Genomic DNA, 18358 nt, shown 5'->3' on the forward strand with positions numbered 1-18358 from the left:
CATGAAATAACGCTAAATGTAAATATCAATGTCTCACGTACTGATATATGTTTAACAGTTGCAGATGTTTATAAGACAACTCGCGCAACGATACCAACAAAAACAGATGTATTAGCAACACAAGAAGCGATAAGCTGATATGAAGCGCTGGTGCTCGCGAGGACGGTAGTCCTGGGCATTGCTACGTCAATCAACCTCAGCGCGTGGCACCTAACTACAATTGCCGTTAACCCGACATCACCTCTGTGTCGTACGAGTGCGTTTGTAATCTTTTCAAAATTGGATAGCCAGCACTGCAACCACAATTGACGTTTAACGAAAGGTAAGGGCTATTTGAAAAGTAGTTCCGAGACCTGGCGTGGCTCTGTGGTAGAACGCTTGATTGCGACGCAGAATGCTTTAGTTTTATTCCTGCTAGAACCCTGACGTTTTTTTTGCATTTGTCGGGTCAACGCTGACGATGTCAGGTTTTTCTTAACCCTCATGCGTTAAAATTGCCCGTGTGTGTTCTTGTCGTTCCTGGGTACATACCTAGTGTCAATCACCCGTAGCACATACCCGCATATCAGTGGCACATACCCGTCCTTGGGTATGTGTCACTCCCTAACAGGAAGTGTTTGACGACGTACGTGATGGTACTGTGACAATATCTATCTCTAGTCTAACGTATCATATTTGTCAAACCATCTTGCCCACCGTTATACTACTTTTCGTACACGCCAAGTTAACGGGTTGATCACGGGAACACCAAGATGCAAATGGCTAGATAGAAAAACAGTTATATAGATACGTAGATAGACGCTAGAAGTGCTTACAGTACGCAAAGAAATGCTTTGCACTTAAAATTGCTCTAATCTGTGAGCAAACGACCCTCCTACCGTGAAGGTAACCGAACACCGGGTGATTCCTCGCGACTTCATAAAAGCTCTTTGTCAGACCGTCTGTCTTTTCATGGGTCGGAAGAAACGGTGTTACATTTATCCACAATTTATCATGTTCGTGGTGCACGTCCGCCCATAACTGAAATCACTGTTTTAATAGACACATTTGCTTCTAATTTTAATGGATGTCAAATCGTGAAGCCATCACGGAAGTTCATAAAATGTTAAAGCCTTTGACAGCTCTCTCGCAAATGGTCTGTTGAAAATGTGTAAATGGGATGACACAATAATATCGAGAAATAACAGACAATGATGAAAAGTAAAGTATGCGGAACTTTTATCCTAGTAAGAGAAATTTATATTTAACCATAAAAACACACGAAAAGATAAATGAATGGCAGGAATCAACCCTGAGACCTTTCGTTATCGCTTTCCATGAAATAACCACTGAACTACAGGCTACTATCACCTTCGTCTCATTTGCGGGTATGAATGTGCATATAAACGTGCGAGTGTCAGCGCAGCCAGTATCTACTACGCAAGTGTGTAGCGTCCTTTTTTCTGCATTCTGGTGGCATGTATCGGGGGAATTTATTACGAGCTGTTAGCTGACCAACAGTTCCCCGTATACACTATCTGAAAGCACCAGGTCTGCAAGAACAAGATCCCTGCTTTGGACGAAGAAAATAGGCGGAATTTTAAGGGCTTGTTTTGGGAGCAAAGGTCCTTAGGGCGTTGGTCGTGCGTCTCTTGTAAAGTAGTCGCCAGCTCTCATTTTGCTCCTTGGAATATCCACTGGATGGCGGTATTTGTGTACAAATAAAATATGATGAAAATATGCCAGATGGTCGTACTTGGAGTATTAACTAGGGAAACAGATGGACAGCCGGACGGATATACAGTCAGATGGATGGACACTCAGCGAGACAAACAGCTGCATGGACAGACGGACGGAAATACAGACAGAAATACACACAGACAGACAAACAGACATAGAAACAGACAGACAGATGGATGGACGGATGGACGGATGGATGGACGGATGGACGGACAGACAGACAGACAGACAGACAGACAGACAGATGAACAAACGTGGCCAGTGGACGATTCACGGTTTGACCATAAAAACCGCTCGACGATTCGCCCATTATCTATCACTCCGTGGATATGCTGTGACTTTTCCTTGTTAAACAAAATATTATTAAAAAGTAATAGACAATAAGTTCAATAAAACTATACGGTGGGTTTATAATAGCAAGTGTAACGTAAATATGACAAAGAAAAGCGAATGCTAGAAACCGTTTTGTTGGTACTATACTAGATACGGTGTATTCCTGGTGCGTAGACAACGGGTGGGTATCCTAGGAACCCGCCCTCCCCTCAACTCCGGCCGCATAACTTTAATTCATGGTTCTTGGTTTACAGAATATTTGTCGTGAAAGCAGTTGTTTTTCTCAATAGTATATCTTTTAAACCCATAGGTCTATCACCCTCCCTTAAGAAGACAAAAAAAAGATTCCTCGCTTCAAGGTTGACCTATTCATAATTACATGCACATTCACTAATAGTTTTCGATTAAAGTTGAGTAGTATTCAATCTGACAGCCTTGATTCGTTCACGGAATCATTACAAAACCTCTTTCACAATCGGCGGAAAAGGAAAAAAATAATTTTGCTAGTTCACATGCATACTTTAAGGGCGAAGCCCCGTACGCCATGGGTCTTACGTCCCGTGTCGTCCCGTCTCGTCGTAGTAGCCAGTTTTCAAGGTCACATAATTGCATTGCATGTCGATAAAATTGGTGTCACTGCAGATCCGTGGAGTGAATGATGATGAGTGGGATGAAGCGTTCATCCGTGTGATCATGCGTCCGTCCATCCTTCTTTCCGTGCCTGCGTCCATCTGTCCGTCCGTCCACTCGTACAACCGTCCATGCATCCGTCCGTACTTCGACCCACTCAACATAGTTCACGCCGTAGATATGCCATGAATATTTTTCTTTAATTCTAGTTTAGTAGATGCATACTAGTTGGTTAAAATTTCTAATATCACACAACACGCCTAGTGTCCAAGGCGTTGCCAAATAAGCACAACTTTGTGTTAAGTTGACATTCGCTTCGGTTTGATGCATCTTCCGCTGCGTTTGTTGTACAAAAGGGCCTAGGAGCATTGACACAGAATGCACGACCACGCCCAACAATGAACATCAGTATTGATACAAGGCCAAAGGTGTAGCGGGAGGTGCCGAGACGTGGTGTTGCTCACACTCCTGCTGTGATAAGAAATATAAAGCGTCAAAAGCCTGCCGTCGGAGTTGATGTGGGACATACGGTCGAGGTCAATCTGTAGACATGTCCCAAATAAAGATATATTCGCGCAGCTATATACTAAGACCTCTTCGATGAACAAGAAGTGTTCGTTGTTTGGAGTTTATGAAGTTCAGGGTCTGTGCGTTGAGCAGTTGCTTGGCGCATGTAATCGATGCCGTGACTAGCTGCTTGGCTTGCGTTGGTGTGATTCCATGACAGCACGTTAGCAACAGGATTGTCGGTACTTTGAATATCCGAATTCAGTAGAGAACTCAGCAATATAGGCAAGTTGCCGCATTTCGCGGGGCATGTGTGAGGAAAGGTTGAAAGTATTAGCATAAATCAGTGGATTAAGGCCCGTGAGAACAAAGACCGAGCGACCGAGGTTGTGATGGAAGTGGCGGACTATGATTTAAATTGGCAAGAGTTCGTAGTCGAAAGTGCTGTAGCGAGTTTTAAAGATGATAGTCTTTCTTGGGGACCTTCAAGGCAACAATTTCGATCTGTCTGTTTGTACGTTTGTCTGTTTGTCAATTTTAAACAGTACTAGGTACTCTAAACGGCACCAGCCGATACCCCAAACGGCCGACCTTTCCTGTAGGACCCACCAATGTTGCTGAAAATTCAGCGTTCATACTTGTGCCATTGTCGATTAAAAAGCAAATATTGCGCATATCTGAGGCACCAAAACAACACGTAAATGATCTGCATGTGCGTCGTTTACTACAAAAGACATACATAAGTAAATCTAAGGACCGTAGCGTTTATTACGCTGCGCTGACTATGCAACGCTTGAACGAAAAGGCGACTGTTTGCAACGGTTTGCTCAGACAACACGGTGGTGGCACCTACCCGTCACCTTGCGTTACACACCTTATCCCCTTTGAAACGCGTGCGCACACCCATCTCGAACGTGCAACGTTTTCCAATAAAACTGTCAGATGGCACTCATGTCTCACGTGTGACGTGACCTGATGCGCTCATTCGTCTCCACTTCACGTTCGAGGCACTCTAACACAGTGCCTCCAGAATACTATTCACCAATTTTCTGGCACAGAACATCAAATAAATGTTTTGTTCACTTTCTCCACATCCAAGTCTATCGTCTTTCGACGACATTTGCAGATTAACATGCAGATATGGGGCCATCTTTTGCTGTCAGCTTCGTTGTCACAAAGTATCGTCTGTCAAGCATTGTCAACCAGCTTTTGAAGAACAACGCAAAATGCTATGTCGGATGCACCCACAATCGCAGAAACGAGCGCATCTGGTTTCGGGTGGGCTAGAAGATCGAGTGGCAGAAGCGGGACCATTTTCACCAGTGGTAAAAGCACTTGGGCCGCGTTCGTTCATAATATTGGCAAGGGCATGTAGGTGGTTTTTGGCTGTTGCGCCGATATAGTTTCATTATTACTTGTGCGTGCCGAAGGTTTTGGGCTGGAGAAAGACGGGGACGAACTCACGTTGCTTGGTCGGAACTGTGCTGCTGTTTGCCACACTGTAATTTCTTTACTCAATTTATTAACATGACAAACTGATGGAGATTCTGGGTGCAATCTCAATTCACTAGTTTGAACTCAAGCCGCTTCAAGCTTCTGCAACCATTTCAACAATTCCCGAGCCAAACCTTGCACTTCGCCTCAGCCACCGCTCGCTAGGACTACCTCCTGAATGTGGTCGCTTGAGCTCGGCAAGAATGACCACCACAACAGCAAGCCAGACGCAACAGAGCAACATGGATCAACTCAAATCCATTCTAAGCGTCGTCTACACAGCACGCATCTCGAAGCCGTTTCATGGGTATGTGTTCGAGGACGTGGTTGATTGGCTAGACCACTTCGACTGGGTTGCAGCCGCCAACGAATAGAATAAAAACAAGAAACGTCGCTAGGTCTATTCCGCATTTGAAGACTATGCTCACACCTGGTATAGGAACCATGAGCCATCTATCACCAAGTGGCAAGGATTTTAGCGACAGGTATGCCAGGCATTCATAAATCCCGAAAGAAAGAGGAAGCGGAGCAAACTGTGCGGAGCTACGTTCAGAAGCCAAATGAAAACGTGGCTAGGTCTGTCGATGACATGTCACGCTTGTTAAAGCGCTGACCCAGAGGTGGATGAGACAAAATAAGTGCAACTCCTCTTACGGCGTGTCAAAGAACAGCTCTTTTTTTGGACTCACGCGTAAGCCCCCAACTACTGTCGATGAGTTCATCGCTGAAGCTACTGCCATGGAACGAGCACTTCAGCAACGCTCTCTGCAATACGATCACCAAGCTTCTGTCACCGATGTGTCACGTTTCACTTGTCAGTTGAACTTAGCAGCACTCCGCGAGCTTGTGCTGAGTGTGGTCCATGAGGAGCTCGAAAAAGTTCACCCCACTTCTACTCAGCAGAGTGTGACAATTCTGGGTGACATTATTCGCGAGGAACTCAGGAATGTGACCCAATAATTGCTCTCAATACGTGCGGAAACTCCTGCTCTGTCTTACGCTGAAGCACTGAGGAGTCCTCAACCTTCTACCAAATGCCTGCCACCCTCTAGTTTTTCACCATCGGCCTGTCAATCCGCTCCTGCAAATACCCACGAGAGCACTCAAGCATGACGTTTCGTGCGAAGACACCTGTAAATCTGACATATGCGCATTTCTGACGACAGGCCCCTTTAATACTGTTGCAATGAAGTGGGCCATCTCTACCACCAGTTTGCGTATCGCAGGATGGGCCTTCAATGGTTTCACCCCCATGCGCGTAGACCCAGCAACAGGAAACGTCCTCACAAGATTCAACAATACCTAGCAGCGCAGCAGCCCTTCCCTCCTGCACAAAGCCACCGGCCACGCTCACCTTCTCCTCGGTGCCTCGGCTCACCTTGTCTTTAGGTTAAGTTTTCTGGTGTTCGAAACAGGTCCCGAAGTCTTGGCCCACGCCAGGAAAACTGAGGCCAGCGGTCTCTTGGGGCGGGGCCGCTGTTGACAGAACTGACAAACATCCTCCGCCACGACACGTTGATGACACCAATTTCCCTGTCAGAAAATTTTATGAACGCGACGCAACAGTTTCCACTGATATTTCTATAACCGTCGACAATCACTCGTCCACCACACTCGTGGGTACTGGTGCCGATTACTTCATTATGAGTGGTGACTTCGCGGCGGCTCTCCGAAAACTGATGATGCCATGGTACAGTGCACAGCTCCGTACCGCGGGTAGTCATCTAGTAACGCTGGTCGGGAGGAGCACTGTCCGAGTACATATTGGCAGTTCCAACTCCATCAGGACTTTTGTCGTACTGCGGCAATGCTCGAGGCAGGTCATCTTGGCATTAAAGTTCCTTCGAGAATATGGGGCATATATAAATCTGCGGGAATCTAGCTGCTTTTCCACGCAACGCACATTATCAGAATTGCAAATTGCGTAATATGGCGCTGCGTGTATCCGACGGTTCAGTGGCAATACCGCCCCGCTCTAGTGCTCTTGTTAACGTGTTAAGTGAGATCAACCAAACGGCTGTTGTAGTTGTGGAAGGCAATGTGTTCCTGCTCTCTTGTCAAGTATGCGTCGTCCGTGGTGTCATAGAGCTTACACAAGAGCCTGCGGAAATTCTAATTACGAATTTCAGTCATGAATACCAGTACTTCATGAGGCAGTTTTTCATCCCTGCTTCAATGAAATCAGAGACTCGAAAGCCAGTTTTTCCCCTGTGCAACTCTCTTCCGGTTTTCACCACGACAAACAGTCTCCGGTTAAGCTTCACATGAAGTGCGCGCTATCGGCTTCACAGCAAGAGAGTCTTCGCTCCCACTGGCTTTTCTTCAGTGATTACTTTGCAATGACGTCCGAAATCAGACACCTGTCGCGAAGCACAGAACCTTAACGGAGACCAATGAAAGGGCTATTCGACAACATGCTTATCGTGTTTCTCGCAGAGAACAAGACGACATTCACGACGAAGTACAAGAAATGCTTGCTGAGCACATCATTTAGCCACCTAGAAGCCCATGGGCATCACCGGTTGTGTTGGTGAAAAAGAAAGACGGCACATTTCGTTTCTGTGTTGATCATCGCAAGCTGAACATCGTGACAAAAGAAGTCGTTTATCCGCTTCCTCACATCGACGGCTCACTCGACCACTTTCAAAACACTAGATATTTTTCATCGATGGATCTACCCAGTGTTTATTGGCAAATCGAGGTCGATGAGCATGATCGGGAAAAGACCGCCTTCATTACTCATGACGAGCTCTTTGAGTTGAAGGTGCTTCCTTTTGGGCTGTACTCTGCTCCCACGACATTTCAACGAATAATGGACACAGTTTCGTCCGGTCTCAAGTGGCAATCATGTCTCGTCTATTTGGATAACGTTGTAGTTTTTTCAGCGACTTTCGAGCAGCCCCTTAAGCATCTCCGTGCAGTACTACAGGCTCCCGATCAGCTGGCCTGTCACTCAAGCCCGAAAAATGCCACTTCGGCTACGAGGAGCTCAAGTTTCTCAGCCATGTCGTCAACAGTTACGGAATTCGCCCAGACGCCTAGAAAACACTAGCTGCCACTGCCTTTTTAACTCCGACAAGCAAACAAGACGTACGCCGTTTTCTGGGCGTTTGTGTGTACTATCGCCGCTTCGTTCCGAACGTTTCAAAATAGCAGAACCCTTAGACGAGAAACTCACGAGAGACAACGTTGCTTTTGTGTGGGCCTTAGAACAAAACGAAGGTTCTTGGGAGCTATGACGATGCCTCGAAACTCCTCCCATCTTGGGTCCTTTCGACGAAATGCCGACACTGAAGTGCATACAGATGGCAAGTAATGTCGGCCTCGGAGCCGTCCTTGTGCAATGGCAAGAAGGCACCAAGCGAGTGATTGCTCAACCTAGTCGTTATTTATCTTCAGCTGAAGCGAACTAATTCACCACAGAAAATGAATGTCTAGCTGTACTATGGGCCATAGCCAAGTTCTGATTCTATTTGTACAGCGACCGTTCAAAGTAGTCACCGACCACCATTATTTGTGCTGGCTTGTAGTCCTGAAAGGCACCCCAGGCCCCCTTTCTCCATAAAGTCTCCGACTGCAAGAATTTGGCCTTACGGTGGTTTACAAGTCGGGACGAGAACACACCGATGTTGACTGCCTATCACGTGCCCCAGTTGAGTTGACTCCTCCTGACCGAACTGACGACGAAAGTTTCCTCGTGGCCGTCACAGCCTGTGACTTGACTCAGAAACAACGTGATGACACAGAACTTCGCCCAATCATCGACTATCTCGAAGATAAGCTTGAACAGCCACCACGAACATTCAGGCGCATAGTTCATAATTTTTTTCTCTGTGATAACATCCTGTACATGCGGCTTTATTCCCAACGCTTAAACAACCCTACTGGCCGTACCATGTGCTATAAAAGACGGCATCCTCAAGGCGTGCCCTAGCGAACGGTCTTCCGGGCATTGAGGGCTCGCGCGTACTCTGGCTCGTATTCGCCACTCGTACTACTGGTCCAAACTGTCCCGTACCGTGAAGCACTACGTCAAAACCTGCCTAGGCTGCCAACGTCGCAAGATTCCACCCATGAAACTTGCTGGTCTTTTACACACTGTGGAGCCACCCCGAGCAACGTTTGAAGAAGTTGGCAAGTACCCGCTAAGTCCATTTCCAAAACTTTCAGCGGGTAATCGCTAGATAATAATTGGGACGAACTATTTAACCCGTTACTGCGAAACACGAGCATTCCAACGCGGTACGTTAAGCGATGTCGCTGACTTCTTTATCCATACTGTCATCTACCGCCATGGTGCACCGGCCGTGGTTTTGACCGACAGAGGCACGGTCTTCACAGCCCAACTGCTGGAAGAAGGGACGGCACTCAGCGGCACCGTACATCGCCAGACGACAGCTTACCATCCACAAGTTAACGGCATAATAGAACGGCTCACAGACATGATTTTCATGTACGTCGACGTGGACCATAGGAACTGGGACAGTGTCGTGACTTTCGTAACTTTCGCATAAAATACCACCGTGCAAGAAACTACAGGATATACACCTTTCCGCTTGCTTCGCGGCCGCAAAGTTACCACGATGTTAAACGCCATGCTTTCACCTGACGCCTTTACGACCACCACCGAAAATGCTGACCAGTATGCGCAGTGCGCCGAGAAGCTCGACAACTAGCTCGCTTGCGCATTCGCTCTCAGCAACACGATGCTCACAGGTACAACTTCGCAACAAAGAAATCACCTACCACACCAGAGAAAAAGCATGGCTCTGGAGTCCCGTACGCCAACGCGGCCGCTCTGAAAAACTCTTGCGCCATTATTTCGGCCCTTACCGCATTCTTCGGCGCCTCAAAAATGTCAACTATAAGAAGGGAGAAGAAGGTGTTTCAGCGATGTCACCTATGAGAAGAGAGAAGAAGGTGTTTAATGAAAAAAAGGAGGAGAGATCGGCCAGGAAAGCGCGTTGCTAGCCTGCTACTTCTCACGGTGCTACGGAGAAAAGGAAAAAAAATTGGCCCCGTTTCTACATGTATTGTGCAAATGTCATCGAAAGACGATGGTATTGTGTGTGGAGACAGTGAACACTTTATTTGATGTTCCGCGCAAGAAAATTGGTGAATGATGTTCTGAAGGCGCTGCATTAGAGTGCCTCTAGCGTGCAGTGGAGGCGAACGAAAGCATCAAGCCACGGCACACGTGAGACATGAGTGCCATCTGGCAGTTTCCTTCAAAAACGAAGCGCATGGCTCTGAGACGGGTGTGCGCGCACGCGTATCACAGGTGATAAGGTGTAGAACGCAAGGCGACGGGCAGGTGCCACTATGGTCTCGTCTTAGCAAAGCGTTGGAAACACTCACCTTTTTGTGCAAACGTTGCATGGTCAGCGTGTCGTGATAAGCGCTACGGTCCTTAAAATTACTTATGTATGCCTTTTCCAGTAAAAGATGCACAAGCAGAATATATACGTGTTGTTATGGTGCCCCAGACATGCGCAATAATTGCTTAATAATTGACAATTGCACAAATGTGAACGCTAAAGCTTGAGCAACATTGGTGGGCGCTGTGCTTGGGGTCGGCTGTTTCAAGTACCCGGTGCCATTAGGAGTGGACAAACAGGCAAGTGTACAGATTGACCAAAAACGTTTGCGTCGAAGGTCCCTAAGAAAGACTGTCGTCTTTAAAAAAAAAGGAGGGTATGATGAGAGCCCAGCGTGCGGTCCTTTCGTCATGGTGCACAGCCGTACATCGTCCATGTGATCAGGATGAAGCCGTATTACTCACGCTGAAGCCTTGCTCTTGCCTTGATATACCTGAAAGCATCGAGTTGATGCTTTTGGGGAGGCTGAGTAATGGCACGGACATGTAGGAGGTTTGTGTCTGCAGCGTGGCTATAGTTTCATCATTACTTGTGCGTGCCGAATGATTAGGACTGGAGAAAGATGGGGACAAACTTGCGCTGCTCGGTCGCCACTGTTCTGTTGTTTGCCGCACTGTTATTACTTATACTCAATTTATTACCGTGATAACATATACCTATTTGCTTAGTGTTTTTGGAAGAGTAGATTGTGCAGACGCTGCAAGATAGAAACACAACGAGGAATGAAACCACGGTAGTAATTGCTGAGGTCTAGGAATTACCTCAATTTCTTTGTGGTCAATAGTTGTGCGTAATCTCTAATGAGTTGAGCCCGGGTTGAGACGGGCTGGATGTCACTTTTATAAACTCTATGACGGAATAATATTGGGGAATCGAGGACAAAGTGACGTTTTTAAACGTTTATAACGAGGCCGTATTAACGGAGATGTTCGAAGACCGTATGAAGGTCCGATTCATGTTCCGCAGCAGATCGGCTGAAAACAAGGTTGTCGTCTAAATAGACAAACAACAGGTCAGCCCACGTAGCACACAACGAGCATCGGAAATGTTTGAGCATTATTTCGGAGACCAAAGATTAAACAGGCGTATTTAAACATGCCTAACGATGTATTGATTGCAGTATTAGGAATTTCAAAAACCTCAGCAGGTATCTGGTGGTAAGCATCAACTAGATACACTAGCTGAATATTCAGCTATCGTGAAGCGAAGCGAGGAAGTCGTGAATGTGAGGAATAGGATACCTGACGCAAATCGTCATTTAGTCTAACGCTTCATAGTCTGCGCATGACCTCGAATCTCGTGTCTTCTTTTCAACCATGTGTAAAACGGACGCCCAAAGCCTAGCAGAAAGACGAACGAAGCCCAATTCGAGCATGTGATTGTATTATTGTCTGGCAGCATTCAGCCGGTCATGTGCTAAGTGGCGAGGTCTGGTGTATACTGGTGGTCTTTTATTTACAATTTCGTGCATGACATTGTGACGGATCAGGCGATCAGGCGATGGGGTTGAATTAGCAGTCGATGTTCTTGTAGGATGGTGGACAAAGGTGCCAATACCTGAGTGTGTGCTTGTACGAGACGCAAAGGTGGTGCAGTTGTGCCAAAGCCTTGTACCGAGATGTTGGCCGTGGTGTCCAGAAGGTGGCATTGTCATAGGTCGACAACCAAGTTGAACTAGCCCAAAGTATCAGCACCGATAACCGGGCCGCAGATATCAGCGATGGTGAATAGCCATCAAAACAGATGGTGCAGTCGAAAATGCGAAAGTGAAAAATCACTGACTTGCGGCAGTAAATTCTAATATTAGATCCGTTGATCACAGTGAGAAAATGCGTGTCGGGGCGATGTCGTCTTCGGTCGCCAAAGATAGGGAGAAGCACACAAATCTCTGCGCCAGTGTCTATAACGTAATGAACTTTCGTTACGTGGTCGGTTACATAGAAGAGACGGCTTGACATAGGACTGGTAGCACTTGCCGCTGCCAGTGATTGGCCTTACCCTTTCGCCAAAAGTGGCATTCTGGACGACACTGACGTGCACGAGCGCCGTATCTCACGTGGTACGAACAAATATGAGCTGATGAATTGCGAATGTTGCTTTGGTTGGGTGAACGGGTCACCAACTTGTGGAATCGGAACGCTGAACCCAAGCAAACGTCTATTATCCTGGTGACGAAGGTAATGACCCCGTTATGAAGTCCAAGCTTGTCAGCCTCTTCCTCATTCATGGACGCGAAGCAGGCTGCCCACTAAAACCTAAAGGTTACGTGACGTTTGGTTATACTGGAGAATAAATATTTGACATTCATGCAACAATCGGACAAATACCTTTCTTGTAACGAGCACATACGCACAATTGTGAACATACTTTATTACAGTAGGTGTGAAAAAGCGACATAGGTTTATTTTAGAGCTATGCGCAACCACGCATATCGTTGCTCCCATTTTCTATGTTGTGGAGCTTACGTCAATGTCTGGTAACTTTTTTTCTGGGGCTAACGCACTACATTACTTTATCATTGCATGAGGCAGGCATTTTTCATCATGGTATTTAGCAATACATCTTGTAATATTGCGACCGGAATGGACCGATTTTCAGACCTTTTAAACGTAAGCCGATTCCGACCAGTCACCTTAGCAGCGACCGAAATTGCTGTCGAATTCGCACCATGGGGCAACCCCATTACGAGGCATAACGCTTTGCCGTTTTACAGAGGCTGAATACTTCTGTTTCAGGCGAGGGGAAATGAATTCAACAACATAGCTGGACACCCCAACTGTGTCGGGCCACGCAAGAAGCCATATCACACCCTCATGCCTGTCGTCGTCACGGATGCTCGAACTAAAGACTGGCTGTGCACCTTAGGAGCAATGGGCGGTGCAATGCAGCCTAATATCTTCTTTCAGGTACAGTATAGAGGTTAACCTGATACACAAAACGATGGCTACTTAGAATAATAGTGATATTTGTGGAACAATATTATAGCAATATTTGAGTGATGTCAGGCACTTTCAAATACTACTTTCTGTGATTACTCACTGCTTTACGTCCCGAAATATTTGAGGTTCTATTTGAAAGGGATAAAGTGTTGTAAGAATAGGTCTGATAGAGTGAAAGGCTAACGAAGCGATCAGTGTTGCACGTAAAGAAGGTATGTAGAGCTCGTTTCTTTCCCCGTTTTTCTTTTCTGAGCCAATATTCAATGTTGGTCTTGTGGCCACTAGTGCATGTTTTCTGTACGAAGTTATTGAAGTGCACTCTGTGTACTGAAGTGAAGTAGCAGTCAGTAATTCGTGACACATCAGGATTACAATTCAATTCGGGACACATCAGGAACCTACAATTTTAAAGCCTGACTGGTACAACAATTCTGCACCTTAGATGCGTATCAGCTTAGGATCGAGCTCAATCAGGTGTGTAGCGTAACCGCCTTTACAGCACATGCGCGTTTGCTCCCCCTCTGTTCAGATTTGGGTGCACGTTTAAGAACCTAAGGTGGTCAAAATTTCCGGAGCCCTCCACTACGGCGTCTCTCATAATCAATGGTTGTTTTCAGACGTTAAACTTGACACACCAATCAAATAAATCCCCATCTCTCACCTCGCAACGCTGACGTAGGGAGCGTCTGCTAACCTACGCTGACTCCGCCCTCTGTCTCCTGTAGGCTTTCCTCCCCGCGGCGTTCACACCCCCATTGCGCGTGCGCTTCCACCCTCCGTGTGCTCTCCCACGCATCCGCCTCTTTCGCCTCATGACGCCAGTGCAGACAGCGTCTGCTACGACTGGCCCACTTCCACCTAGTTCTCCTCCAGGCATCTCTACTCGCAGCGTTTACAAACCCAATACACATGTGCGTCCACTCTTACGATCCTCCTCTCTCTCGTCTCGCAACACCGACTCAGGCAGCGTCTACTAGCCCGTTTTTTGATATAAAAAAGAGGCTTGTCACGCTACACTAGCGTTCACTGGCCGCCCCGCGTATATAGGCACTGGATCTTTACCTTTTAGGTAGTGTCGGTGGGAGATTTATCCTGTGAATCGTTGAACAATAAAAATTCGTAGCGTGAGCATTACCTAAAAGCAGAAAGCGGGTCCCTGTGTGCAGGCAGGGGGAGTCTTCTGTCTCTCATTGCCCATTATTAGCGATTGGCATGTACCGGTGGGAAACACCGGTCCATCACTGCTTGCTTTGCGTCTCCCCTACCTGGGCATTGCCGCGATGAGTATTGGCGTAGACGTCACCACCGGCGTAAGCATTAACGCCGGCTGCTTCGCGTGTACACAAGTTTCCCTTTAGCGGGAGATGGTTTACTTTTTGCCGTGAAACAAGATATTTCCGAAACACATTATTACAGTAACTAACACGGCAATGCGTAAGCTGTTCTTCCTCAGAAGGGCATGGAAACTCTCAACCCCCTCCGTCCGCCTTCTGGCTTATAAAACAATACTTATACCGACTCTGGATTATACTTCCATTATAAGGGACCCTTTTACCAAAACTAATATCAACAAGCTAGAAAGAGTACAAAAAAGGCCATTCGTTTTATTTATAACAGCTTCGGGCGCACTTCAATCACGGAACTTTCAGCTCGAGCTAATCTACCAACACTAACAGAAAGAAACCGCGTATCTAGACTAAAATTTCTACATCAACTAATAAAGAGACATTACAAGCTAGACATTTCTGAAATTCTTTCATTTTCGTCTGGATATGCAACTCGACAAAGGCATGAGCGCACAATAACACCTTATGCAACCCGTAACAACTGCTTTAAATATTCATTCTTTCCACTAACTATAAACGACTTGAACAAACTAACCAACACCGAAGGTTTACAGCCATCCTTAACATCGTTTTCTTCAAGGCTCGATAACACTGTTTAATATAGCATGCCAATTAAGCTCTGTCCCCATAAACATTCGAATTTTTGCATATTTAGGTTGCTTTGTGCGTATATATTTTTGTTTCTGTGTGTTTTTATCTTCGTGTTTTGAAAATTTGTTTGTCTGGATATTGAGCATTCATGTAATTCATGTAACCCACTCTGCGAAAATCTCTAGTATGGATTGCAGTACTCATAAATAAATAAATAAAATAAATAAATAAACTGGACACTGGAGTAACTATAGTGAAAAACGAGAGCATATCGGTATACTTTCATGCATTTTGCTTTTGACAATCAGGAGTATGCATGACAAGCCTACGTGTGGAATATCGAAGGCGACACGTTGTTCTTACTTCTTGTGCGAGTTTCATTTATTCCAGTATTGTTGCTGCGATATCTGCAGTGTAAATTCTACACTTTACGCCTCCAGTAAACTTTTTCTAAATAATTTCAGATATTACTTGTAGTACCAAAGCCTCGTGATCTCTTTGCTTGAAAGTTTATAGAATTTGAAAAAGAATTGAGCCTTGTGTTATTTTATTTTCTATTGGAAGTAGTCGTCTTTTCCATTTATCTTTTATAGATGAAATGCATTGCCTAAGAATGTGCTGCAGACACTAACTATATTGTCGTTCCTGCACGCACTCTCTAATTTACGACTTGAGGTGTGGACAATTTCATCTGTCACTGTTTCCGCTGTATAATAAGGAGAACAGACAAGATTATTTATTTTGTCCATGTAAGAAAAATTAGCGCTAAAAATTTTCAGTTCTTTCCTGCTTTGTGAGTAGTTTACAATAAACAGCAACAACAAACTAGGGGGACCCTAAAGCTTCGAATTTAGGAGGTAAACGTGATAGCGATATTCTGTTTTCAGCGCGTGTTTAAAACACCTAGTGTATGCAATGTTTTCGATTTTGCTATGCACTCACTAGCTGGCTTTAAGGGTGAAGTAGCGTGGGTGCCTTTTGTAGTGGGTATACCTGGCTTTAAACTACGAAGCCTTCATGATAACCCCATGTTTTGACGCTGGGTGGCAATATACGCTTGTGGAACGCATTGTTACGGCAACATGTCATGTACTGCCGAGCTTGTACACAAGATGCGTGCGTTTGTAAACCATGAAAGTTGCTGTCACTACATTTCCTTTTCCAAGCGGGGAAGTTCTTTCCTCTGTGTTCACAAGCATATGCGGGGCGGTGTGGTGGACCACACGGTTGCAACGCACACGACCCGACTAAGCCCCAGAATACTTTATCATTTACTTTATTTGCACCTTTGTCAATGTCCGGATCCGTTATAGATTCTGTATGTTTTGGTCACGCAAAGGGGATGATTTTCCGCTCATAACCAACGACGCTGACGCGAGAATATCTGCGAAGCAAGTTCTATTTAATGCTACCGCTTTAAAAAGTAGTCCTGATTGCCTGACAAGACCGCTGTGGGAACACACCCGTTATTGGTTATTCTTCCTTTTTTAACACGATAGCGCTAAAGAGCTCGTTTCGCAGGAATTCCGGCGTCGGCGTCGGTGTCGACATCGTTGGTTATGAACAAAAAATAATTATCTTTGCGCGAATGAACAATCGGGAATGATGCAAACGAAAGAAATAATAAAATTCGACGTCTGTGTAGGGATCGAATCCGGGTGGTTTGTGTGGCAAGTGAGTGTTTCACCACCCAGTCTAGCCACTGCTTGGCAATACTGTGACAAATGTATTCCTCTGCTAGGAATTTCAGGGATAAACACACGCATTCTGTGTACATGCTTCACAATACAACACGGCATATTGCCTAAATATAGCATGGTGCTATCGTACGTTGCTATCAGGCGTCAGACCTAGGGGCTATCATAATGACTTCGTAGTTTAAAGCCAGTCTGATTCTATAAAAGGCACACACGCTACTGCACCCTTAAGACCACGTAGGGGGTTCATTGCAAGTTCGAAAAGATTTCATGCACTAAGTGTTTGAAGTACACACTAGGAACAGGATATCTCTATCACGTTCGACTGGCGAAGCTTAAGGGTACCCCAATTTTCTTTCTTCTAGTTATTCCAATATCTTCCTTTACAGTATCATGCGTGCTTTTTCAACTTAATTTTTTCTCATGCTTGACATGCTGCAAAGGTTGTGAAACATAGGATTCAGTTTTGTTTCACAGATTTGGTTAAACTCATTTTCACGTATTATTGACAATTTTCGTTTATACAATGCACTCCCGCCTAGGGACTGTATTGCAACGTGGCTGTACGAAATAAATAAATTAAAAAAGGATGTTATTTTACAAAAGTAGTGAGGGACAAGGCAACTTGCGGAGCACACATATTTCCTACCTGTATAAAATTGCTCTTTTTTTCAGGGGCTCTTGAACATGCTCGAACTTGGCCTGGATCCGCAACAATCTGTGTCAAAAGCCCGCGTTTTGTTTGGTTCTATGTTTAGTGTCCACCCTGAGTAAGAACATTTGAATTCATTTATTGTGCTTGGAAATGCACTGGTTTATGGCCTTTATAGCGGCTGTTATTGCGAAAGATGTGCAGGTGCCGATTATAACAAATGTGTGAAAATATTTTATGTGCGGGATAGATACAGAAGCACATTGTTTTTATAAGTACCAACAGCGAGCAGCCCAGTAGAAAACTCGCATACTATATTGAGCTTCCAAAAACTTGATTGGTAAAATTTTCACAAAGTGGCCCTAATTACGCTTTGCTTGGAGAATACATGCTGCGATAAAACTGTAATCTATAGGGTTATACAATAAATTTGTAACAGTGCACCCATCGGGGGAAGCCAGTATAAAGCGTGAGATATGGTGAATAAACACGTTGTCAATACAATAAAAGGTGAACATTTGGCAGAAGTCTGCCTGGTTGGGATACAAGCTAAGGGAATGAAACAAAAAAAAAACTCTAACTAAAATTACATATAAAAAACACGACGTTTGCAAGCCACTGCGGCGTCTTGGGAAAACAAACAAACATTGAGGAAACAAAGAACCTTAATAAAAGAATGCATAGGCTCAGGAACGACCTCCCTCAATTGAACAGCCAACGGAGCACAGTGGCAGAACACTGGAGTGGTTTCGCGGCCACGTCCGTCCGGATGACGAGGTTATTCTAGATAAAGAACGAAACACTCGCCGGTGACTCCTCTTTGAATCCTGGCACATTCAGTAGACAGCGGGGAACAAGAACCACACCACGGGGACATGTCCCTCCCTGCACTACCACGGCTTGCGACGAGTCACGGTGAGTTTCTCACGTACGGCAAGCAACTGTATTTAAGTGCCGCACGACTGGTGCCTCCTCTCCCCTGTGGAACAAGCCAAACCACCTTCGAAACGTTGGGTCTTTCCTATTGAAATTTTCGTTTGATTTTTCTTGCTTCTTCGCGCTGCTTATACAC

At 45.5% G+C, this 18358-nt stretch overlaps 1 protein-coding gene across 1 annotated transcript in view; it reads left to right on the forward strand.

Annotated features, from left to right (window-relative positions):
- LOC119182689 (glutathione hydrolase proenzyme) overlaps nucleotides 1–18151 on the forward strand; it is a 53466-nt gene extending 35315 nt beyond the window's left edge. Inside the window, exons 5-6 of the mRNA XM_075868284.1 lie at nucleotides 12797–12967; nucleotides 17310–18151. Of these exons, the coding sequence (XP_075724399.1) occupies nucleotides 12797–12967; nucleotides 17310–17408 (270 nt within the window). The 3' untranslated portion in view covers nucleotides 17409–18151. The remainder of the gene's footprint in view (nucleotides 1–12796; nucleotides 12968–17309) is intronic.
- Nucleotides 18152–18358: the final 207 nt, after the last annotated feature.

The sequence above is a fragment of the Rhipicephalus microplus genome, chromosome 7 (genome assembly GCF_043290135.1).
Source record: "Rhipicephalus microplus isolate Deutch F79 chromosome 7, USDA_Rmic, whole genome shotgun sequence".
Classification (NCBI taxonomy): Eukaryota; Metazoa; Arthropoda; class Arachnida; order Ixodida; family Ixodidae; genus Rhipicephalus; species Rhipicephalus microplus.